Source organism: Poecilia formosa, unplaced genomic scaffold (assembly GCF_000485575.1).
Source record: "Poecilia formosa unplaced genomic scaffold, Poecilia_formosa-5.1.2 Scaffold107, whole genome shotgun sequence".
NCBI classification, from domain to species: domain Eukaryota; kingdom Metazoa; phylum Chordata; class Actinopteri; order Cyprinodontiformes; family Poeciliidae; genus Poecilia; species Poecilia formosa.
The window spans coordinates 264,611-290,210 of NW_006800046.1; the positions used below are offsets into that span (position 1 = coordinate 264,611).

General features: G+C 40.1%; 2 protein-coding genes across 3 annotated transcripts in view; both read right to left on the reverse strand.

Annotated features, from left to right (window-relative positions):
* Positions 1-1,862: 1,862 nt before the first annotated feature.
* On the reverse strand, positions 1,863-10,023 carry LOC103143289 (digestive cysteine proteinase 2). Its single transcript, XM_007559751.2, has 11 exons — positions 9,859-10,023; positions 9,388-9,447; positions 9,213-9,305; positions 7,676-7,848; positions 6,837-7,098; positions 6,559-6,754; positions 5,989-6,182; positions 5,813-5,904; positions 2,714-2,875; positions 2,331-2,520; positions 1,863-2,249 (listed from the first exon to the last, which is right to left on the reverse strand). Exons 1-11 carry the CDS (start codon positions 9,902-9,904, stop codon positions 2,062-2,064), a joined length of 1,656 nt encoding a protein of 551 aa, XP_007559813.1. The 5' UTR covers positions 9,905-10,023; the 3' UTR covers positions 1,863-2,061.
* Positions 10,024-13,877: 3,854 nt separating this feature from the next.
* LOC103143290 (SH3 domain-binding protein 5-like) overlaps positions 13,878-25,600 on the reverse strand; it is an 18,933-nt gene continuing 7,210 nt past the window's right edge. For both annotated transcript variants that reach the window (XM_016675165.1, XM_007559752.2), the window contains 6 exons: positions 20,595-20,759; positions 20,355-20,485; positions 20,039-20,081; positions 18,508-18,724; positions 18,018-18,377; positions 13,878-14,944 (listed from right to left, as the gene is read on the reverse strand). In XM_016675165.1, coding sequence (XP_016530651.1) covers positions 14,772-14,944; positions 18,018-18,377; positions 18,508-18,724; positions 20,039-20,081; positions 20,355-20,485; positions 20,595-20,759 — 1,089 coding nt within the window. In that variant the 3' untranslated portion in view covers positions 13,878-14,771. The remainder of the gene's footprint in view (positions 14,945-18,017; positions 18,378-18,507; positions 18,725-20,038; positions 20,082-20,354; positions 20,486-20,594; positions 20,760-25,600) is intronic.

Sequence of the window (25,600 nt, forward strand, 5' to 3'; positions counted from 1 at the left end):
AGTTTATACAGATTCTTGCATATATCTTGATATTGTTCATATTTTCTTAAAACATGACCACAAATCTTAGTGGATGTTATTGGGATTTTCTGCGATAGACCAACACAAAGTAGAAGATAATTATGAAGTGAAAGCAAGTTGGTTTGTTTCAGGGGTCTGCAACCTGCGGCTCTCTAGAAACTCCCACAATAACTTTGGATAAAATGATAAAGAACCACATAACCCTTGTGAATATAAACATTAGGCTGGAGCAATATTCCTTTGAATGTCATCATAATATTTTGAGGCGCTTATAGCAATACCAATGGCAGTGAAAATAAAAGTTTTTACAACTTCTTTTTGTAATTTATATAGGCAACTATTTTCTCTGCTGACCGGATCCATCACAGCATCAATAAATATGAAAATATTAATCTGTAATGTGGTAATGTTTTCATATTTATTGATGAGGTAATGGGCCTGGTCAGTAGAGAAAATAGTATAAATAAATATTCTGAAAAGATGGGAAGTTTTCAGAGTTTTCAGATATAATTAATGGGAATTTGTAGTTATGATAAATCAAAAATGCATATGTCTAATAGCTATAACACACGAAGGATTTAGCTATTTTCCTCATCTCATGGAAAAATTACATTGAATTTCCACAAAAGAATGACATTTGAATGTATATTTTTTGTAGATTAATATCCAAAATATTTTCCACAAATAACATCTCATAGAGGAAAGTTAATCCATTTTGTTTTTATTGAAGATTTTTGATTTTCTTTATTTCAAAACTTAAAAACTGAAGTTAAATTGAGGTTATAAGGCGGATATGTCTCAGAAATGATAAGTTTCCTTTTTTAGCAAAAGGTTGTGTAACATCTATGGCTCTAAACACGTTTTATTTAGGTGACCTGCAGGTCAGAACGGCACTTTGGGTTGCAAAGGTTGCAGAACGCTGCTCTATTTCATGAAATCTATTTTCAGTATTTTCAAGCTTGTGATTTTACCAAATGTTTGTGGGAATACGTCTGCAGGCCTAGTGAATGTGGAAAGTTTTGACATTCAGCTGAATGAAGTGAAGAAAGAACGCCTTAGAGCCCGAGATGAAGCAGAGATGTCACTGCAAGCGGGGAAGTTTCAGCGTTTTTATTGTCACGATTTTGTCAAATATGTAACGATCAAGTGGAAATGTGTCATGAAATGTATTTTGTATAACTGAAATGAAGGCGTAGTGCCTTGGTGCCTCCAGCAATAAACTTGTTTGAAACAAACAAGAAGAAAGACGACATATTATTTGTGCAACTTTTGCAAAACAGTATTTTTAGAAATGCACCGATCCGATATTATTATCTGTATTGGTTCTGATATTGAAATAAAATTCTAGATCATGAATCGATGCTGCACAGTGGTGCAGTTGGTAGAGCTGTTGTTGCCTTGCAGCAAGAAGGTTCTGTGAGGTGACTGTCAGGTTAATTGGTCTCGCTAAATCCTCCCTAGGTGTGAGTGTGTGTGTGCACGGTTGTTTGTCCTGTTTGACTCTGTGTTGCCCTGCGACAGACTGTCCAGGGTGACCTCGCCTCTCGCCCGGAACAATAGCTGGAGATAGGCACCAGCACCCCTCTGGACTCCACTAGGGACAAGGGTGTACAGGAAATGAATGAATGGATGGATGGATGGATGGATGGATGGATGGATGGATGGATGTTTGACCAAGACAGCAACCTGCTGTCTGTCAGTTTACATTACCTGCTATACTCCGAATTACACTGACTGAACAAAAAAAGATTTGTAAAGCTATTGGTGGCTTTAAGTGTGCTGTACTGGTGCAAAGTCATCAAATAAATTTGTAATTCAGTCTGTGTTTTTAAAAAAAAAAAAAAGTTTTACGTTAATTCAGCACTGTTTTACTGTATCTGACGATACTAAACCTCAGATATTGTGATTGGAAATGAAAAAAAGTGGATCGGTGCGCCCCTGAATACTTTCAGGCTGCTTAGACTCTCACACCAAACATAAAGTGTCATTCAGACCCAGGCACTGACAACAGCGTAAACATCAACAACAAACAGGAAGTATCTAGGCCAGAGTGACGTATGTAGCGTCTGTAGTGACTCCGCAGTTGTTGTCCTTCGTAGACATCAGGATGTAGCCGTCGTTGCCCCAGTACGTGGACCAAGAGTTCTTAACCAGCCAGTACGGCTCCCCGTTCAACGTGCCGTATCCCACCGCGAGCACGGCGTGGTCCAAGTCGTCTGGGGTGTTCCCTGAATCGACAACGGAGTGGAACGTTAGCTTGCAGACGGGAACAGAGACGTCCGGAGCGTCCGGAGAGACGTAAAGCTCACCACAAGCCGGTTCGTAGTAAACGCCGTGGCTGTAGAAGACGAACGATCGGTGCGAGGCGTCGATGCTGACGGCGGTCGGGCCATTCTTGAAGAGGGCCACCCTGAGGGCGTCCGCGTCGCCCGACGTGACGTTGGTGTAGCTTTTGACGTGAGCGGTGAGCTGCGACGAGTTCAGATGGCAGAATCCGTTCTGTTCAGGAAGGGAAAGAAAAAAATGAAGCTAACTTTGGAAGAAGAAAATATGACTGACCTCAGAGTGGAAAATGAGTCATCCGGTGTTTTTTTTTCTTATAACGCCTCTGAATGTGTTTGAGGTTTTTCGGCGATATGAAACACCTCCACAGCTGTTAAAAACCTCAGAGTTGTGATGAAGTTCGTCTCACCATTCCCATGTAGGCGCCGTAGGTTTCCGTGGTGGCGATGCCTCCGTGTTTCATGATCCACTCGTACGCCCGCCACTCCTCCCCGCCATCGCAGCCGTTGTTGCCGAAGCCCCAGGAGCAGTCCACCAGCATCTGCTGGGACAGGACCTGCAGGGAGCCCGTCTGGAAGAACAGGGGTCAAAGGTCAGCGACCTGTTCTCACTGCTACGGTTTGGGGGGGGGGCAAAAAAAGGGATTATGCTAAAAATTAAAAACACCCATTTATTGTTGATTCTGTCAATAGAGAGAGAACATTAAGCCACACATTCTCTTCAGCTTGATGATATTCTAGTAGAACATTTTTGATTCAAAGAGTAAAAAAAGGAGCTTACAGCTGCTGAACACTTTACATTACTGCATCGCACAGATGAGATTTACCCATTTATTTACAGACATAAACATCTTTTCATTACAGATTTCCAGTTTTTTTCCAAATTGACATTCCCAGATGTAAAAATTTACTTTATAATCATCTATAAAAGATAAATACAAAAGTTACCCCATAAGTTTATTACTGTTTAATCAGTACAGACTGCTAAGGAAAAATGGAAGGAAATACAGAAGGAAAGAAACAAAGAAGGAGGAATAACTTCTAGGAAATATCACATTCTTTACAAGTTCCTCCTTTCTTATCATCAGTTCTTCAAACGGTTCTGTAAATTTTATCCAGGAAAACAACCGTCTCAGCACTAGCTTTTAAAAACTCATACAATCAGACAAAGTGGAAATAATTTCTCACAGAGTTTTTAAAGATATCCAGCAACCCTGAACACGTGTTTAACAACCGATTCACAAACTTCTCTAGACAAAGTGAAACCGTCCTCAAACAAACAGAACCGTTCTTGGACCAGCTGCCCCTCCACAGATCTGCAGAGCGATGCTGTGAGACGGTCTGGAAGTGAAGCCGGCTGTGTTTGTGAAGCTGCCGGTGAGGACCGGGGTCACCACTCTGCACAGGTCACCGTCCCACTGTGGGAGGGGAGCGCCACATCCTGGCAGATGTACAAAGCCAGAGCACTGGGGCCCTGGCGAAAACACACACACACACTCGGCTCTCCCTCCGAGCCGGAACATTGCGTTCCTGCCACCGCTGCAGAACAATTAGGCAGCACCGACTAAGAAGCTGCCTGATCGATCTCGACATCTGTCGCCTCCCTCTGTTCCCGACACGTCTGATAGACGGGAGAACTATGAAACTACACGGCAGAACGACTTTAGCGTGTTCCGGTCGGTAATTTATGACCTTGACTAAAGAAAAGAAAAGCGCACACAGGCTCCTACGCAGAGCTCATACAGATTAGTCTGATGAAAACAACTGGAAATAAAATCTGGAAAATGTGGTGTGCATTTGTATTCCTGCACATTTTTACTCCAATTACCCCTGAATGAAATCCAACAAACAACAACTAAATGAAATTCTAATAAAATACATTCAAAATTTGAAAAAAAAAGAAAAAGAAAAAAAAAAAAAAAAGTTCAGCAGGTTTGATTACTTGCAAACCATTTTCTCCTCTACTGGACCCGGGCCACGAGACGTGATGGAGAGCGGCGTGCGTGCCAGACGGAGTCAAAGAATTTGCTCACTTCGACAGGGTGCCATCAGATCCCATAATAAACTGCTCCCATGTTTGGATCGGTTGCTAGGCGACACAGGAGAAGGAATGCCTTTGAGCTTTGGCTTTCTCTGTGACGGGAGCCGACGGTTCAAGCCGACCGTCAGGTCTGACTGCTGCTTAAATCATCCTTCATTTAATCAGTTTAAGATGATTGACAAGAGCAACGAAAACACCAAAACTTTATATTTCATTTCACAAAGTAGAGCAGGATTGTAAAGTAGGAGGAAAAAAGGAGTTTCCAAAAGTTTCAAATCAAAAAATTTGACAAGACACCATTTTTACTTGAACAGTCATTTTCAAGCTTTGCAAGACTTTAAATTACAACATTGTATTTAATTTAAAAAAAAATGTTAATTTAAGTTTTGCTCACTAAAATTGCACAATTTAATATTACTCAATTAGTTTTAATGAAGACTAAAGAAAATTTTAGGTAAGTTTGAATATATTATTTAAGCAAATAGAGCTGATAAGATTTTACGGAGCACAGATTCCCAGATGGAGTTAGGTCTGGACTTTGACTAGGCCATTCTAGCACATGATCTAAACTGATCTGTTATGACTACATGTGTAGGATCTTTATCCAGCGCATTTGATGTGACTTCTGACAAACTTCCCTGCCCATAATGAAAGGCATGATGCTGCCACCACCAGGTTTTCACCACACTAATAGATTCATGTTGTTGATTCAACGATTTTATTTGGAGATGCCAAAATGTGTTTGTACAGGACACTTTTTAGATTTTTATTCCTAAAAAATTTAGAAAACAATAGATCTTTTTATACACTACTGAGTTTCTTTATGACATAAAATGCCAGTAAGATAAATGGAGATTTGTGGCAAAATCTCCATTTATCTTTAATGGGTCTGCCTACAGAATCTAATTCGATAAATTAGATGATGGGATTTATTTGTCCGATCAAAGGTATCTTATGAAAATTGACAGCCTTTAAAGCTGGCACTAAACATACTTTGCATTAAAGCTGCATTTCTTTATAGGTTTGATGTAATATTCTAATGTTAATTGTCATGTTTTTATTAGCTGTAAGTGGAAAATAAGCAATATTAACAAAATAAAGGCTTTCAAACATCCATCTGTGTGTAATTGGTCTCTATAATATGTTAGTGATAAGAGTTTCTAAAATAAATTAATTTGTTGAATGAGTCTGTATGTCACTAAGAAGCCCAGATAACTTGATCAGTTTTGCTTCCCATATGTAATGTATCTTTTTTTTATTATTATTATTCTTATTTGCCCTTAATGGAGTTAATGATCAAAGTGATGCCAGTTTTTTCTCTTCACCAGAATTAAGTGCATCATGAATAGATGAGGCGTTGAGCTGAACATCTGCATCCTCAAAGAGAATAGGAAATTAGCCCATCAGTGGAAAACACTGGAATGGGGTCACTCGCCATGCTAAAAGCTGCATCTTAATTCTGCCTCACCTTTAGGAAGAGGGCGCCCTCTACTGCTCCAGTGGTGGCAAAGCTCCAGCAGGAGCCGCAGATGGCTTGGTCCTTCACTGGAGTCACAGCACCTGAAAACGGTCACAGGATGAGCAACAAGTAAAGTGCTGACAAAAATCTGACTTTAGGGAAAAAGATTAGTGTCTCAGACGTACCGTACAGCCTCCAGTCCAGAGACTCGGGTACTTTCACCCCTTCGTACATCTTGGATGGGAAGGGGAGACCCTTGTTTGGGGTCTTGCTTCGTTTTCTCCCCCTCATGGTTGCTAGCTCCGACATGGTGCGGTCCGACAGCGAGTTCAGAGCCAGGGAGAAGGACAGGCCAGCTCTGTTCTTAGAGTGGACATACCTACAGCAACAAGGAAACATTACTGGAGACCTTTTCGCACCATAAACGGTTAAAAATCTGTATTTGTCAGGGTAAGACCTTTTTGTATTCAACTCTAACTTTTCGCATCTATTTAGCTGTTTTTCATCTATCTTGATATCTTCTCTACATCTACCTCATGTCACAAAGCAATGAAGACGTCTACATGCGACTCAAACTTTTGCTTGACAGAGAAAAAAATACTACAAATATGAGAATATACAAGTTTGAACAGTCCTGCCTCTACAAAATGTAAGACCTGTGATTAATGTATTTAAGACTAACTTACAATTTAGGGCCTTAATATTTGATGCATGAATTTAAGACATTTTAAGGCTGCGTGGACTCCCTGTTTAACCTGAGGTTGTGAAGAAAAGCATGCTCTCTCTTCTCGTGCTCCATGTCGTCGCCATACTGACGCTGGAACTTCTCCTTGAAATGACCAAACATCTTCTGAGAGTGGCCTGAAGCCGAGGTGTGGATGAGTTCCTTCATCGGGTTAGCCAGTAGGTGGTGCTCTACCCCTGGACCTGGGAATCCCCCGCAAGTCATCCCTGGATGGAAAAGAAAGAAAACGTAACTGCCATCGTCGTCGGATGATTCTAAAAGGTTCCCGCTAAACCCACCAGCTCAAACCTTCAGGCAGAGAGAAAACTACACGGTCAAAATGGGTGCTGAACTCTTTGTAGTCCACCAGGTACTTGTCATAATGGGACCCCAGCAGAGTGTTGTATCCCATCATCTCGTAGTGAAGGGGTATGGAAGTGCTTTTCTGTCCGTCTGCGTTTTTCTCTGCGTTCGTCACCCACAGCGTGTAGGTGTTCTTCTTGTAGCCCACGGTGGTCACGTTCTGCCAGACTTCGCACAGCGAGCCGCCGTAATACTCCATCCTCAAGAACTACAGTGGAAAATGGCAGGGTGGGAATGAAATGTTAAGCTAAGCGGATGATTAGCATTTTTGCTATCGCCGATAACTTTCTACAAAGGCAACCTCAGTATGTTCTGCTGTTTGAACATGTTGTTGGTTGTGAAAACGAGGACAGTCAGGGTGTGTAAACTAAAGCGGCGCCACTTGTTATTCTTATTACAGCAGTGATATTTTAAAACTGTTGTCACCAAACTTAAAGCAACATACAGTTAAGCAGCAGACTGCAGGCTAATATATAATGGTTAAAATATTAATGTTTTCAGATATTCAAATCTGTTTTGCAGTTTATAACACAGTTTAGAAGTGTCAAAGCTTTACAAAAAATATACAAAATCATCCATAAGAACCATCCTATATCTACAATAATGCTAGTTTCTTCATCGTTTTAGAGGCCCTAGCATTGCTGCTGCTTACACAGTTCTAATCATCTATATCACTGGCAAATTTTAATGCTAGTTTAACTTAAGGAGAAGAAAAGTTTTGAATGTGATCCAACTGATAACCTGAAATGTCGTCATTAAGGTCAGTGTGAAGTACGCAGACGCACCTGGAAGCCCTGCACATCCGGTAGCGACGCTTGCGGCTTGACCTCTTCGTCCTTCGTGCCGTTCACCTGAAAGCACTTCATGACGTTTTGCTCCACCTCTGTGGTCTCAGGAGTGATTTTGTAGGAAACGCCAAACTCCTGCTGAGCCGCCAGCTGGTAAGTGGAGACCTGGCCTGGTGAGAGGGAGCCACAGAGGGAAGCTTAGAGCGACGCAGAAACCACAAAACCGACACCGGTGGTCTGCGTTTACATTACGGATCGAGTTAGCTTCCTCATTTTCTGACCACCTGCTGCAATTTTACAGCTCACATTTCAGTTGGGAAAGAGGCTTTTATACTTCTTCACGTTACAGTCAAAAACATCGCTTTGTTTTTAGAGTTACATCTGATTGAGCAAAACACAAGTAAACTTTCTCTGTAATCAATTAATCAATTAGTGGCAGGATCAATTAAAATGAGCTTGATCATTTCTGGTCTGATGATTTATGTATTTTGAAGGGATGTTTGTTTACAGAAACATTACAATCCATTTTACTTATAGTTTTGGTTGCCACCTTTTATTTTAGATATTTAAAATATCTTCCACTTCCAGTGTTAAGTATTCTTTACTAAATTAAACTATTATTGACCTTTGAGAGAGCAACCTTGAATTATTATGCCGTCATTAATATATTACTTGAAAATGGTCACAAAACAAAAAGATTATCATTTATCACAATCATTTCTGGGGCAATTTATCGTCCAGGAAAATTTGTTATCACGACTGGCCTAAGCAGAAGGTTGTGCAAAATTGTAACGTAAACAGATACTTTCTTTTCCCTGAAAAGTGAGGTGTACGTTTATATTCCCCAAAGTCAACTCTTTGTGAAGCCATTTTTGATGCAACTAAAGATTTTGGGTTATTTCTCCCTCAGTTTTGCATTTCAAAAGTCACATTTGTCAATTCCTCTTTTTGCAAAGTAGCTCAAGCTCAGATGTATTGACCAGAAATCTCACTTTTCAGATCTGACCACAGATTATCCATCACATTTAGGTGCCGAAAAGGACATAGATATTGATATACATATTGATTTTTACAACAAAAGAGCCACAGTCCAAAACATAATGTCCACTACAAGGGTTTGAAAATGTAATCCTTTAGAGTTTAATTTTAATTACATAAAATGCCAATAAAACTGACTGAAGGTTGTGGTTGTAGTGAGACAAAAAAAAATCTGAAAAAATTAAGAGCGTGCATATTTTTGGACTGTGAAGTACACTTAAAAAAATGCTTAGTCATTATATTTTATATGTCTGAAAAATAAAAATCTGAACTCAGGTTCAATAAAAAATACCCTACAGTGATGTGTGTCACATGAGTTAGCCGTTCAAGTTCTCATTTTCTGTTTAACTTCCTGTTCACATTTGATGATGCTGCAATCTGGCTTCTTTTCACTGACACAACAGGATATCAGGTTCGGATCCATTCAGTCCATCTATTCCTTTAAAACAGAATCAGCTGTAAGAGCCTTCTGCCTAAGGTTGAGTAGTTCTCTTACCATGATAATAGTCTATACGGCTGGACTTTGCTGCGAGGTCAAACCAGCCCTCAAATGGCTCCAAAATCTCAGCATAGGGCAAAGAGATCACACCTGCAATGGCAATGAGAAACCTTAAAGTGTAAGGATGCAGATCCATGTCATCAGGACTAAAACCTGCCATTATCCAGCTTACCTTTGACGTGATAAGCGTCTCCGAAGTCAGGAAGAGAAGGCACAGCTTTTGCATGTGTGGCTACAAATAATCCCCCCCCCAAAAAAAAAAATAAAATAATGAATGTCATGGATTTGACATGTAATTTTTGAAGTTAAACACAAGCAATTTATAGCAACGGCAATTTTCCGCCGTATAAAACAGAGAATATAGACACCCCTCGTTAATAACAGTGTTTCAACTCAGCCTATTACCCAAAATATCTGATATATAACAACACGTCAAGCTTTGTGGTACGAATTACAGTTTAACAGCATAAAAAGTAACTAAAACACAAATTATCATTATTACTAGCTATCAACTAGTGGGTAGGAACGTGTTGCAACAGTTGCTACTATGCAGCAATAACACCTCATGCTAGCGCCTTTAACGGGTTTCATGCAACCTTCACTGACTGAAAACACGCTACGGGAAAATAGCGTCGTCTCTTACCACTGGCAGCCCAAAAAAGAATAACGGCAATGTACAAAGGCCGCATTTTGTCTGAACCAGGTTTAACAAATACGGAGAAACAAAAGGAGCCAGACTACAGTAAAGTAACGCGACAACACATGACTCCAAATGCTACCCAGTATCTCCCAAAACACTCCATAAATGAACACAAAGCCATCGACGTCCCGTCTTGACCAATCAAATCACAGAGAGGAATGGCGTTGACCAATGAGATATCAGAGGCGGGTTCTAGTGTTTTAAGCGTCATGTGACATGGGTCATATGACCTAAGGTGATCTCCAGGGTAAGTTGAGTAACTTATTGCTGTTCTTTGCACATTTTTAACCGACCAAAGGTGCAGTTTTTTGTGTTGTTCTGAAAGTTGGCATAGCTTTAGAGGGAAGGTTGGGAAAGGATCTGAGACGTTTTCCTGACTGTTGTGTCACTGTAACATTACTGATGCCTGTTGTTTGTCCAACTGTCTGCAATCTAAATGTGTTATACAATCAACTTGTATCTGTATAGTCATTTGTTTGCTTGTGTCTATATCCAGCGGTCATCTGGTCATGGTTTTGGACTATGGGAAGCCAGAGCACCCAGAGAGTACCCTCACATTTACAGGGATAATATTCCGACTCCATTTAGAATATTTAAGTCTCAAAAGTATTAGTAACACTGACTGTGTTTTAAGCGTCATGTGACATGTGATGCCCTTAAATGAAACCCAGTGTAAACTAATGCCTTTTGATGCTGCTTTAATAGAGTCCTCATGTAGGAAATTTGATCTGTGTAAATTGAGCTGTTCTGTAAAACAGACATATTTTTAGAAAGAAATGAAGACACAGTTAAAATCCTTATCTTTAAAAAAAAAAACAATAGTTAAACTGAATATTTTAAAGTGTCCAAAAAATAGAGTACCTTTTACCACTGCAAACCTAACAAGACTTGACCATTCACCTAAAACTAACATACGCCATCCTCATGGTTACACATGATGCGGAAATGCTTTTTTTTCCCCAGAAGATGTAGGGAGCCAATGAAAGGGGGATTTTGAAAGAAAAGCTGTTAGAGGCTTCCAGCAAGACAACAACTATAGTTTTTGTTAAAATACTCTTCCAACAAAGCAAAATTGGAGTAGTTTTGTTTTTTCAAACGCCATGCACTCAAGGCCATTGCAAAATCTTAAATAAAGTCTCAAATTTAAAAGCATTACTGTTAATACATTTTGTTCTCTTATAAGAGAATAAAAGTAAAAAACTGATTTAAATTAATTTGTAAATATTCTAAGGAATATTTACAAGTTTTTTGTGTTGTTGTTCTGAAAGTTGGAGTTCTGGCATCTTCACGTCTATGAAGACGCCAGAACTATGTTCGAGTCCTTCATCAGAGGAGCAAGGGTCTCCAATAACCCAATAACGGTCCCTGTTTGGGCTTCAGGAAACCAAAACAGCCTTATGAGTGGATGTCTTACAAAGAGTAACACCTAGTAACGCCTAGTAACACCATGCTCTCAAGGCCATTGCAAAAACTTAAAGTCTCAAATTTAAAAGCATTACTGTTAATACATTTTGTTCTCTTATAACAGAATAAAAGTAAAAAACTGATTTAAATTAATTTGTAAATATTCCAAGGAAAAAACTCAAATGGTTAATGAAACTGGAAATAAAATACAAAGATACATTCTATCACAAACATAAGCATTTTAATTCTGCGTCTTTATTTTTCTTGAAATTATTTGCTTCCCAAGTTGCATAATTTCCCACTATTTGTGAAATATAACAGAAATTAGCCTTAATGGGCATTGTACCATTTGTTTTATATGAGGAATGTTTATTATAGTCTTATGACTGTAATCTCTGTTAACAACAAATAAACATAGACTGAGGGGGGAAAAAACAATAATAAGTTTGATGTGTCTTTTAAAACTCTACTTGTGTTCACTATGTGTGCATCGAGACAAATCCATAATGCAATATCAACACTAGATGTCAGTATATCACAGGACAGGACTACACATAACTGGAAATATGTTCCTCATGAGTCCAGGGTTATTCTGGCACAGATATTGAAACTCTAGATTCTCTGATGTAAGTGAACAGCAGCAGCCTGCAGTCGGGACGCTGTGGCGTTAGAACACGAAAGAAGTTATTCTGCGTTTAACTCGGTCAGGTGAGCGTCTGGTTGCCCCTAAGTGAAGTCATGAGGTGACGGTGTGAACAACTGAGCAGTCAGTGGGGCTTACAGCAAGCCATGTTTTCATGAATAGTAACAGAAAACGGTGCAGATAAATGTTCTCTTCAGGGTGGGACCTCATGTTTGAACCCGAAAAAGCATGAAGTCAAAGAAATCTGTCAGTAAATAACTGTTTGCTTGCATTTGCTGCTAATTACGGGGTAGTTCAGCAAGAGCGATGAAAGTTGTCAGAGTGTAATCTGATGACTCAAACTCCGAGTTCTTACGCAAGACTTTTCCCTAAAGAAACCAAACCCCAAAGACAAACAGGAACACCTTTTCACCGCTTCTAAATCAGATCAGTGTGTTTAAACACAACGATCTTCCTCTTACACACGAAGGATCACTTTCTACTGCAACCAGAGCCTTACAGTTTATGAACTCTCATTTTTATTTTCGGAACAGACAATATGGATTTTCCTGAAAAGCCAGAAGGAAGCAGAATTAATCCAAGATGTCTGAACTTTTACAATTAGGTGTTGATTTGAAATGGAAAAAAATCTATATTTAGAGTTTTTAGTCACTACATTGACACAGAAATGTCAAGTCTGCCACAATCAGAACTCGGAAGCATGCTTGTTTTTTTGGAGCTATGGAAATTTGAGTGGAAAAATGGATTTCCTGCTTTGTGTCCAAAGGAAACAACAGAAAATAGTGCCTGATAACAAGCTGCAACAATAAGAAAACATAATTTTGAACATTTTCTGATGAGTGCGTAGAAGTGAGGTCCTGACAACATCTTTGGTAATGTCTGATCTAGAAACTGTCGTTTCTTATCCATCTTATTTGCAGAATAGCTCAATGTCTGTCGGATTAAATAAATACTACCCATAAACATCAATTTATAGGCTTCACTACAATTTGTCAATTAGACTTGCACTGGACCATCCATCCATTTTCTTATAAATTCAGGCCACCTCTGTGTCCTGCTGAAGAAGAGAATTTGTTGCATTCCTACATGGCTTTTGGAGAACTTTGAAAACATTCCTTCTTGCCACTCCTCCATAAAGACCAGATTTGCGAAATTCACAATTAATCGTTGTCCAGTCATTGTATTCTCCCACCTGAGCTCCTCTGGGCTGGTGGCTGTCCTCCTTTCCAGCCTGTGAGTGAAGCTGGATGACCCTGTCTCTCAAGGCTTTCCTCATTTTCAGATGATGGGAGTAAACAAAGCTTCTTGAGACATCCAAACGTTGGGATGTGGCTACCCTAAACATGTTAGAAGTTCTCTGACATGGCTGGGATGTTCCTTTGTCTACGTAAAGCTCCAACTTCACTAATGCCTCTGAGGCCTTCGTAGAACGTTAAACTACACACAGGCGACGACTTCCATTTTACATTAGGCAACTTCTGGAGGCAATTGGTTGCGTTGGATTTTACTTAGAGGCAAAACGCATACCAGTTATTATTCATCACTGTGTTTGTCTGTTCTATAAAGTCCCATGAATATACAGAAGCTGGTGTGTGTGATGAGAGAAAAAGTGGAGAAGTTTAAAGTTAATATTTTTTGCCTTAAAATACTATAAAGAAGTGGGAAGCACCACAACTTACATAATACAATTGAACTTTGTCTTAAATTAGGGAAAAAATCAAAATGGAGAGAAATGTAGCCCTCAGTCATTGATTGAGCAACAAGTTAAGAGATAAATCTGTGGATTTTAAAGTGAAATGTGAGCAGACTTGCACACATGAAGATAAAAAAATGGACATGCTTTGTATAAAATGATAAAGGTCAGTAATTCTTGATCTTTACAGAAATGCTGCAGAAGAACAATTTCCACTCACTGAAAAGTTACACGAATCCCATGTTTAATGCTTATCTTGTGCTAAACAATTACAACAGTAACCACAAAACATGTTTCATATACAAGAATACATGAGTATAAATATAGAATATCTCTACAACGGGGTAATATCTGAACAGCTGTCCAAAACACAGAACACACACAGTCAAAAACAACAACAAACTAAATCATTCACTCAGCCACACAGAGAAACCTCAGAATCCTCTCTGAACTTTGCACTCAGTCACACATTCACTCACTCTTTCACAAGTCCGGATGGAAGACTGTTTATGTAGCTAAAGGCTAAAGGGTTAGGTCAAGCTGTAAGTCTCTTTAGTGCTCAGAGTTTCTTCCAGTTGTTTCCTTCACATCACTCCAGAACAGTCGACACCATACGCTTTTCAACATTGAAACCAAAAAATAAATGGCGGCTCGATTCTGTCCCGTTCGGATCCTCGGGTGGTACAATGCCGATCTCTGGTTACAGTAAGGATTAGGTTGGACACGTCACTGCATAGCGTTAGAACATCTAAAAGGAAATCTACATCTCCGTGTTATGGCACACAAGTCTCGAATGAAGGTCTCTTTGCGAACATGGAGCAAAGAAAATCAACGCAACAGGAAACCGTAGAAGTTTCAGGTAGAAACCTTTAATGCCCTCTGATAACACTACAGAAACGCACTCACTGTCCATTCTCCACCCGCTGATGTTTATCATGTCCACATGGCTTCGGAAAATCCTCAACGAGGGTATAACGATGGCAGACGCACCATCAACACTGATGTGTACACAACACTGAGACGGGGAGTCGTGCAGAAGAGCAGCTTCAGCTCTCGCCGTCTCTTTCTGTCCCACTTCAGCGTCCCACTCTGTCGGTGAGTCCCGCGTTAAATTCATTAGACGCCGTTCAGGAGCAGAATGGAGGCGGCGGAGCTGGGGGAGGTAAGTTCAGGGTTGATGTAATGCGGGTCTTCCTCGTCCTCGGACTCGCCGGGGTTTTGGGAGGCGGTCAAGGTGAGCTTGCTGAGGCCGCCCTCTATAGAGGCCTCGGCTCCCTCCGCTCTGTCGCCTGCAACGCAGAGGGAAGAGGAAAAACTGGTTCAAAGTTTACCTGCTGGAGGCGGGGAACGCCAACTGTCTACAGAGGACTGTTTACAGCCACTGAATGTTTTTTTTTTTTAAATTCTGCATTGAATGTGTGTGATGGACCAACACGAAGCAGCACAGAATCACCAAGTGGAAGTAAACTGATGCATAGTTTTCCAAATTAAACAAAAAAAAAAGGATTTCAATCTTTGCAGGGGCTTTGTAAGGAAATGTGTTTTCAAAACGTACATATCCAGTCATTTCAAGCCAAAAAGCAGCTGTTTTAACCCTCCCATGGTCTTAAGAAGTGGGGTGAATTGGACACCGCAAGCTATTTACTCTGTGCGCAGGCTGACAGGGTCGCACCGACCCTGCGTGCGCTTTTTTTAGTGTGTGTGGTTTTGGGAGCTGACAGTCTGACCCCAGTATATGACTATTACATCTGCGTTCAACATCCTGAGCATTGCGATAAGACCGAGGGAGAGTTAAAGTTGGATTTTAGACCTGCTGCAGAAAAATCTGGTTTCTAGAAAACGGATATCTGACTCAAAACTTAGGAAAATTAGTGTTGACAACTGACTCTCTTTCCAGTGCAGTCTTATTTTGATGATTTATGGACGATATGTTTGGTGCATTATATTCTAAGTAAACTCTGCATCTAGTTCTGCCTATGCCAGTTACCATTGCAGTACTCCTTTACAGCAGACTCAGCAGCAATTTCTGGTTACATATTGGCATAAGCCAGCTAACGGTATTCAGCTATTCTGAGGTTCTAAGATGTTTCATAATCCTTAAACTTTGCCATCTGGCTTTTACTAAAGTTTACTTTTTTTTTCATGGGGTAACAGAGAAAATTCCAGAGTTTTTTCTGGCTGTTTGGACCATAGAGTAACGTGGTTTCCTCTACTGCATCCATTCTGCAAAGCGCTGCCAAGCTAGCAGGGAGAAAGACCAGAACCAGAAGATCTGAGGGGTCTAGACGGTTGGTACAGCAATAACAGATCTTTAATGTATTGTGGTGCTAAACCGTTCAGTGATTTATAAACTAACAACAGTATTTTAAAGTCTATTCTCTGAGCTACAGGGAGCCAGTGTAGGGACTTTAAAACTGGTGTTATGTTCTCTATCTTCCTGGTTTTAGTGAGAACGCGAGCAGCAGCGTTCTGGATCAGCTGCAACTGTTTGATTGATTTATTAGTCAGATCTGTGAAGACACTGTTGCAGTAATCAATGCGGCTAAAGATAAACACATGGATGAGTTTCTCTAGATCGTGCTGAGATATTAGTCCTCTAATCCTGGAGATGGTCTTCAGGTGATAGAAGGCTGAGTTTGTGACTGTCTTAATGTGGCTCTGAAGGTTCAGGTCAGAGTCCATCACTACTCCCAGGTTTCGGGCCTGATCGCTGGTTTTAGTTGTAATAATTGAAGCTGTGCATTGATTCTAGTTCGCTCCTCTTTAGGTCCAAAGATAACTTCAGTTTTGTTTCTGTTCAGCTGGAGAAAGTTTTGGCACATCCACACATTTATCTGTTCTAAGCATCTATTCAGTGATTGGATGGGTTCAGAGTCACCCGGTGACACCGTGATGTAAAGCTGTGTGTCATCCGCGTAGTTATGGTAGCTAATCTTATTCCCTGTTATAACCTGAGCCAGTGGGAGCATATAAATATTCAAAAGAAGGGGTCCTAGGATTGAACCTTGGGGTACCCCACATGTGACCTTTGACCTCTCTGATGAGAAGTTTCCGATTGAAACAAAGAAATCCCTGTTCTTTACGTAAGATTCAAACCAGCTGAGCACTGGACCGGAGAGTCCGACCCAACTCTCCAGTCGATGGTCATGGTCAACAGTGTCAAAAGCCGCACTGAGGTCCAACAGAACCAGCACTGTGGTTCTCCCACAGTCTGTATTTATATGGATGTCATTGAACATTTTTACGAGGGCCGTCTCTGTGCTGTGGTGAGCACGAAACCCAGACTGGAGGGAGTCAAAGCGATTCTTTATTGTTAGGAAGTTATTTAATTGTTTAAAAACTGCTTTTTCAGTAATTTTGCTGATGAATGGGAGGTCGGAGATCGGCCTGTAATTCTGCAGTAGTGATTTGCCTAGATTGTTCTTTTTTATCAGTGGTTTGATAACTGCTGTTTTCAAAGCCTGGGGGAAAACACTGAAGAGAGCGATGAGTTTACTATTTGGATCAGATCATTAGCAACAACAGGCAAAACTTTCTTAAAGAAATGTGTGGGTAGGACATCCAGACAGCAGGAACTGGAGCTTAATTGACTTATAATTTCTTCGAGAGTTTTATAATAAAGTAGTTGAAATTGGGTCATTTTTCCTGCATTTGTTTTGTTTGGGCACAGCATTGGTACTGGCTTTGGAGTGGATGTGCAGATTAATTCTCTGATATTTTGAATTTTCTCTGAAAGGAAACTGGAAAACTGGTTGCAGGCAGCATTAGGTTGAAGTTCAGGTGGCAATTTCATAGGAGGATTTGTGAGCCTGTCAACAGTAGCAAATAGAGCTTGAGCATTGTTAATGTTTTTGTTTATGACATCTGCAAAGAAAGCCTCTCTTGCATGTTTTAGTGTTGTGTGATAGTTACGTAGTCTTTCTTTGTAGATGTCATAATAAACGTGCAGTTGAGTTTTACGCCATTTCCGTTCGGCTCTACGGCAGAGTTGTCTTGTAGATTGAACTGTTTGTGCATTAGATTGCAGTAGATGTTGTTTTGTTGCCCGGCCCTAACTGGCATAGGGCATTTAACATTTCTGATACAGGAAAGCACATTCCTGAAACCAGTCCCCTCCCCCACCTGTTGCTTTGAGAATTCATAGAGATTTTTTTTCACTCCCAAAAAAATTGTAGCATTTTAAATTTATATGACACTGGAAACATATTCTTGAGTACAATACCAACAACTTTCAGTCTCTATACTGAAGGTGCATAAATGGAAAATACCAAGTAAAGGACAGAAACATGGCGGGCAGGGAAATCATTTCCTTCATTTAACGACCTACTGTAATATTTCGTGTGCTGTTTTTCTACCACACACCTCTCTCCTGATCGCAGTCTGGAGAGGAAGCTCCACTGCACTGGCTGCGAGGGCCCAGGACAGGTGAGACATGACCGGAACTGCACACCAGGTCTGGGCCGTGAGAGGCGCCGAGGGCCTCTGACTCCAGACCCTCAGGACAAGATGAGGAGGAGGACGAGGAGGAGGAAGCGGTGAGGAAGGAGAAAGGAGGGTAGCCGGAGGAGCAGGGCATGCTCATGGGAGTGGAGGCAGAGGTGGAGGGATGGGAGCACGAAGAAGGCGGCGAGGAGGGCGTCGTTCGGCACGAGGAGGTGGTGTGGGTGTCTTCCTCCTCCTCTGAGCTGCGACTGCCCTCTTCATCAACTGAAACTGACACCACTGAAATAAATACAGACACACACACACACACACACACACCATTAAACATGCAGGCCACGAAGGTGCACCAACAAAATACACAAACATGGATTGACAAAGAGGGGCGAAAGAGGGATGTTTTCAAACTTACTCGACAGGCCGTCTGACTCCATCTTGAAGTTGCTGATGTCGTCGTGACCTTCGTCGACCTCGGCGCCCACGCCTCGCTCCCTGGTTCCCATGGAGTGGGAGCGCCGGTGCGCGTGGATTTCCTCCGAGATGCTCTCCAGGCTGCGCAGCGCTGCGCGGTACTCGGACTTGGCGACCACGAGCTTGGCCTGACGGTCGTCAACTTGCTGCTTCAGTTGCTGTGAAAAACCAAGAATCAAACGTCAGGCAAAGAACTGAAGTAAAGTTTATTCATATAGCACATTTCAGCAACAAGGCTGTTCAGAGAGCTTTACACAGTAAAGACATAATAGTGACCAATTATAACAGAAACAATACACATTCAATTTCGTCAAATGCCATCATCAAAATGATCAAGCAAATGCACATTAAATATATTCATGAATGTTCCAGTTGTTGTTAATCAAAGGACACTCTAAACACATGATCCGATTTAGAGGAACTCAGTGTTTTGACAGTTTTCTGAAGTTTGTTCCACATTAGTGGAGCATTATAAATAAATGCTGCTTCTTAAAGCCATTCAGTGATTTATAAACCAGCAACAGTATTTTAAAGTATATTCTCTGAGATACAGTGAGCCAGTGTAGGGACTTCTCTAACTTCCTGGTTTTAGTGAGAACCCGAGCAGCAGCGTTCTGGATCAGCTGCAGCTGGATGACTTATTTGTTAGGCAGACCTGTGAAGATGCTGTTGCAGTAATCAATGTGACTAAAGATAAATGTATGGATGAGTTTCTCTAGATCTCGCTGCGACATTAGTCCTTAAATCCTAGAGATGTTCTTCAGGCGATAGAAGGCTGACTTTGACTGTCTTTATGTGGCTCTGAAGGTTCAAGTTTGAGTCGCAATAGCTATATATACATGAGACACACTTTGCTATGTTTTGACAGAATGTGGTTTTAACTAGTGATCTGTGGTGGCCCACTCCCCTCACCTACCTGTTGCTTTGAGATTTCATAGGGATTTTTCCCACATAAATAAAACAAACAAAAAAACCAAAGACAGCTATTTAGACATTTTTGTGGGACCAAACAACTCATCGTTGGTTATGTTGGGAATGAGACTTGGTGAAATAAACAGCTTTCTGCAGGTTTTTTCAAACTACCACTTCTGGATGTCAGTTAACTAAATTAATGTAGCTAATTTAGAACCATAACTACATGTGTCTGATGTAAAATGTCTATCTTTATTTGGGTTCTCCAGTGTAATGTATATCTATAGAACACCATCTTAGCATTTTCCTGCAGGATTACTGGTGTTTTAGTGAACAGTGAATTTAGATTTAATCTCAAAACTTGAGATTTACATAGGATTTAAACTCTGATCTTCAAAGAGAGTTTTAAACAAAGTCATAGCATGCTCTCTCCATCAACTCTTCAATATGCACATCCATAAACATAATAAATACATTGCTAACACATAACAATGTTGCGATAGTTCACAGTTCTATGTTTAGAAGTTCAACTAAAATCTACAAGCTTTCTATATACATACCTCAAGCTGTAGATAATATTTAGCTTTCAGTTCAAAGTATGGTCTGCAAAAGAAGAAAAAGAGAGAGAAGGTTGAGAGGGGGAAAACGGTCAGAAGAAAAAGAACAGTCTTCTGTTAAAAAGTCACATTCCTTGGCTCTCAAAAAGGGAGCACAACCCAAAGCTGTCCAATCAACACATTGAACATCTGGAATGCATCAGGTGACGCTTAAAGGGCCCTCTATTTTTCAGCGCGCTTGCATAACACTGAAGAGGCCCAAAGAGGGCGGCGAAACGTGCGAGCGTCATTTCCAGCCAATCACAATGGAAGCGGCGACCTGGATTTGTTTATGGAGCGCTTCAGCTTCTTCTCGATCTGCTTCATGTGGCCGATGCTGGAGTTGTAGTTGGCTGCTGTCTTTTTGTGTTCGGCTTCGCTCCGCGTTCTCGCTTGCTCTGCCTCCATCACCTGAAAACCAAATCCGGGCAGAGAGTTCCCCGGAGTCGTTAGCAAACTCCCTCTCGGTTGTTGTTACGATGGACGCTCTTTGTGGGTGCGTCGACTCGGGCGTACTTACTCTCTGGGTGGCGTGGTTGAGCATTTCCTGCCAGGCAGAGTCAAACTGACGGGTGTCCTCCTCCAGAAGCTTCTCCTCAGCCAGGGCGATGGTCTCCTTCGCTGCCCGCAGGATCTCCACCGCCCGCTGGAATTCTTGGGTGGCTTTTTGGGCTTCGACCTGGGCCTGTGGCGCCAAAACAGGAAGTCACGGTTACGACTCACTGGAAACAAAGAGTCCCACTCAGAAAGGTGCACAGATAGACTTTTTTCCTGTTGACCAAAAAAAATGTGCCCTTCTGAAGTCTTTTTTATTTTTTACAGTGTATAATGTATACCGGTATATTGCTTATGCCTATTGCAATAAGCAATAAATCAATTAATTGCATAATAAACTAAATTGAGCTCAATAATTTTTATTTGCATGATTTATCGTCTTTCTCATTTCTCTCTTTCTTCCGAAAAACTTGGAAGAGAACAGTTTTCAGTTTGTGCACACCACTAGTCCCTCTCAGTGATACTATTCAACTTAGACCTCCGTAAATGCCCACCCTACAACAAGGTATTAAATCCACAGTGGATGAATACAAACGCATCCCACATTTGTGCATTAAAATAAATAAAGAATTTAACGCCAAATATAATTTTTTTTCTTCCACCAAAAACTACACTCTACTTTCTATTAGTCTATCAAATAAAATCCAGATAACATACATTCAAGTTTCCATTAAAGGAGACCAAATGTGAATCAGTTCAGCCTGCACCAACAGAAACATTAACATCTGCTGCTCATAAAACTTCTTTTAGTTGGTCGGATATAAACAGACCCAGGGAAAAAAAAGCAACTTTAATCGTTTTTAGCATGCTGGGAACCACTTCTGGGGAAAAACACGTTCCACAATGTTTACAGGAATCCAGCTCATTCCCATCACTTTCCCTGACCCAAACTGCTGCATAGACTCCATACTGCAAAGTCACTCTTGGTATGCATAAAAAAAAACAACAGAATAGCAGGTTGTTAAAAGTTTGTGACATTGAGATATGAAAATGTTTTTCTATATAGAGTATTCTTCTTCTGCTCCTGTGAGCATGTTTGTCATTTCTATGCATGGTTTGAAGGATCCGTGGAGGATTTCTTTTGACAGCTAAGGAGAAACTAAGAGGATTTACCACAGCACACACACTCATTCAGAAAGACAAGCATGCCTTGATTCTGCAGACAAACAGACACTTTGTCTCTGAGGGGCTCTGACATGCTGTCAGTGGCCTATGCTTGCCCACTGCCACAGTCAATAGGGAGATTATCACCAACCCCCCACAGTACATATCTGGACCCACTTGCGTCAGATGAATAAGCTAAAGGTCATTGTGATTCAGTTATGGAAACTATTGGATTAGATGACTTTGCATGAGGTAAAAATAATTTTTGCTAAGTTGTGCGTTTAAAATCTAACGGTGAAGATGGAAAAATGACAAAAGTGAGTTGGCAGCGATTTCAGAACATTTGGGAAAGGTTCCTCTTTGCAGCATGGCTGTAACTTTTCCTATCATGCACTACTTTCAAACTTATTACTTTGGTGTGAAATAACAGTACAGACCAAACTGAACGGAAAACAGAGGTAAAGCTAGAACACAAAACCTGGAAGCAAGAGACACCGTGACAGCATCTCAGTCAATTTCAAGATTATTATTGCAGCTTTAACTACAGACTTATGAAAGACAATAGATTTTATTTCACATATTAAGACGTCACATTCAGCAGTTTACCAAAAATAAGAATAAGCAATATGTAACAAAATGATCAACATATACAGTGTATAGAAGAAGCAACAGAACAAAGGTACAGCGAGTACTCATTATTATTTTTTTGTTTATGTTTTAAATTATTTTATTATGAATTGTAAAAGTTTTCCTCAAGATTAGCTTGAGTGCTTTTTAGCTTTTTTTGCATAATTGATACTTGTCAATTAAATTTTTTTAATTGTGCCCTATAGATTTCATTAGTTTTTTTTTAAATTAGGTTTAAAATTTCAAAATTAAATTTTATATGTAAACTGAGGTTTTAGCTTTAATTTGAAATTTGAGCTTAAATATAGAAGAATCTAAACATAGAAGAATGTTCTATATTAGAATGTGAAGCATTCTTCACATTTTATAGATCATGAAGATGCAAAGCATCTCCACATCATGACACTACCACCACCATGTTTGATAGCTGGTGTAAAATTCATGAATCTGAGCCTCAAAGTGCATTTAAGTGTCTTTTGTTTCACATATATATGAAGAAACTCACCTGAAATAAACCCATTTTTTATAACCACTATAGCTCAGAGCTGGTGGAGATGTTCAGTCCATTACTGTCCATAATTTATGTCTCAAGTCACTCTTGCTAGTACAGCCTACATTTAGGGCCAAATGATTCTGCATAGATATTGTGTTTGGAAAGAAATGTAAAACAAACTTTTAATGGTAAAATAAGAGATCGGTGTGTAATAAATAAAGCTTCAAGACGTCCAAGCAGGTCCGGTAAGCTTCCAGAACCATCTCCTGCTGAGACTATGGCATAATGTTAACAGAGGCACAACGCTTTAAGGTAAAAACTTACGGAGAACAGGTTAGGAACAAGAAGATTAGCATAGAAGAAACCACCAAGGACATACTGAAATTCTTCAGGAAGAAGAAGGCAGAAGATCAGTGCAAAGTTATATTCTCTAAAGAGTATTTTAGCTTATTTCCAACATCTGGAAAATCATTTGCCTAGAGCAGAAAAGGTAAAAGCTTCCGCAACCCTTGTGTTGTGCAACCAGAGAAACATCCGGATACATGGGTGGGGTTGCTTCTCATTAACCCTTGTGTTTAGAAATGGGGTACAACCAACACCACACATGTAAAACTTGTATCATTTGCCACAGTCCTCTACGTTTGCCTCAGTCCTCACACGCACAAGGGTTAAAGTGAGTTGACTGAGTTACTATTCTACCCAAGAAGAGCTTTTTAAAAAAAAAAAACAACCACGGGATAGTGTTACCTGGCAGTTAAAATGCAGAAAAATGAGGTGAAGGAAGAAAACTAAATTGGAGCTAGAAAACACAAATGTTCACATGTACAGCATGCTGGTTTTATTTATTATGAAAAAGGTAAAAGCTAGCATTTTTTTAAATTAATAATTATTATTATTACTACGAGAAATGCAACTACAAAAAGGAATCATTTGCCTTTTTCTCTCTGCGTGACCCATTTCCCAGGGTGTAAAAGAGGACAACAGACGGAGGATGATGGATATTTGATGAGGTGAAACTGTGTGGCACAAACACAAGATGAACTAAGACTCTGAAGCTCCATCCATCATTGCTGTTTCTATGTCAAAGTGAAGATCAAGGCTGAGACAGATCTTTTTCTCTGACAAAATTGGTGTCTTTTCCTTGCTGCCTCAAAAACAACTCAGGCTGTGGTCTATGACCAAACATGCTAAATATGTGCTTCCTCCCTTCTTTGCTCTTGCAAAAAGAAGCAAACACACTCTCCATCCCATAATGTGCAAAAAGTTCAGTCTCTAGTTGAGCAAAGCTGGTAGAGACATACTTCAGAAGTTAGTGTGATAGATGGTTCCACGTGGTTCTGACTCAATGGGCTGTAAATGCATACCACATTTTCCCCTTATACTTAAAGAAATTGGGAAAACATTTTATCTTTCACTTCAAAATTATGTTGTGCTAAAAAGAGAAAATCTGATGAAATGTGATGAATCAGTTATTGAAATAATCGTCAACTGATTTAGTAATTTATTTATTGCAAACTGGAGAAGACAGACTTAAAAAAGACCATTTGATGAAAGAATATACTCAGAGCAGTAATTCAGCCAAAACTGTACAAAATATAGATGTTTTGCATTTAAGATAAAAGAAAAAAACTTTTATCTGGAAATATATTCCATCCAGAAGAAAAAACAGTTTTAAATTTCAGTAAAATTATTTAAATTTATTTTCTTATATAAAAAAAAGGAACTGAATTATTTATTTGCATTTTTATGTATTTCTAATATTGCATAAAATAAGTCTGAGGTTAAACAAAAAATCTGAAGAATGTGGCAATTTTTCCCAGATTAAACAATTAATCATCAGAATAGTTGACAGACTAATCAAATTACTAAAAAAAATCGTTATGTACTACTTTGTGTGTATAATTTCTGTAATAAAATAAGTTTATGGTTGATAAAATATGAACTCAATTTAACTTGCGTAAAAGGTAAATTTGCTTCAACCTTTGTTAGGATTTCATGATAAAATTAATATTTTGTGCTTTTCAAAAGAATGCTACATATTTGCTCTGCAAAACCAACACACTGTAACCTCGTGACATTTTTCCGTGACCACTCATCCCACCCTACATACTATTCATGTCTGATGTGTCACTCTCCAGCTGATTCATTTCAGTTTTTTTCCATCTAGTCTAGTACCTCCAGACGTGTGTCCTGTTTGTTGCTTCCAGTAGAGTCTGGGGACAAAGGGTGGGAATGGCACAAGTGGATGAAGGTGGGTGAGGGTTGCAAGTGAGGGAAGAGACATTTGCGCTGATAGCCAGTGAGACTGAGGAGAATGCTGGGTGAAAAGGACAAAAGATAGAGCGGACCGGGCAAATTCCTACTCTCCCCCTCAGCCTCAGTCTGCTGGAATGTAAGAGGGTTAACAAGGGTGGGAGGGATGAGATTGGCAGATGAATGGGGGTCGGGGAACCACTGTTGACATTTTTTTGCCAAGGGCCAGTGAGGACATATCTGAATCCTCCGGAAATAGGTCATATATTAAATATTAATTCATAAATCATGCACACACAATTTTCCTATATGACCTCAGGCATTTATTGGCTTTGGTCTATTTCCAGCTACATTTATACCTAACCCAAACATTTACCCTAAGAATAGGGGTCAGCTGAATTAAGATCTGGCTTCGGTCCCCATAACCCCTATTGGTCTTCTCTTGTACCAGCAAGGTCCTACTAAATAATAAAAACAAATACACACATACAAAC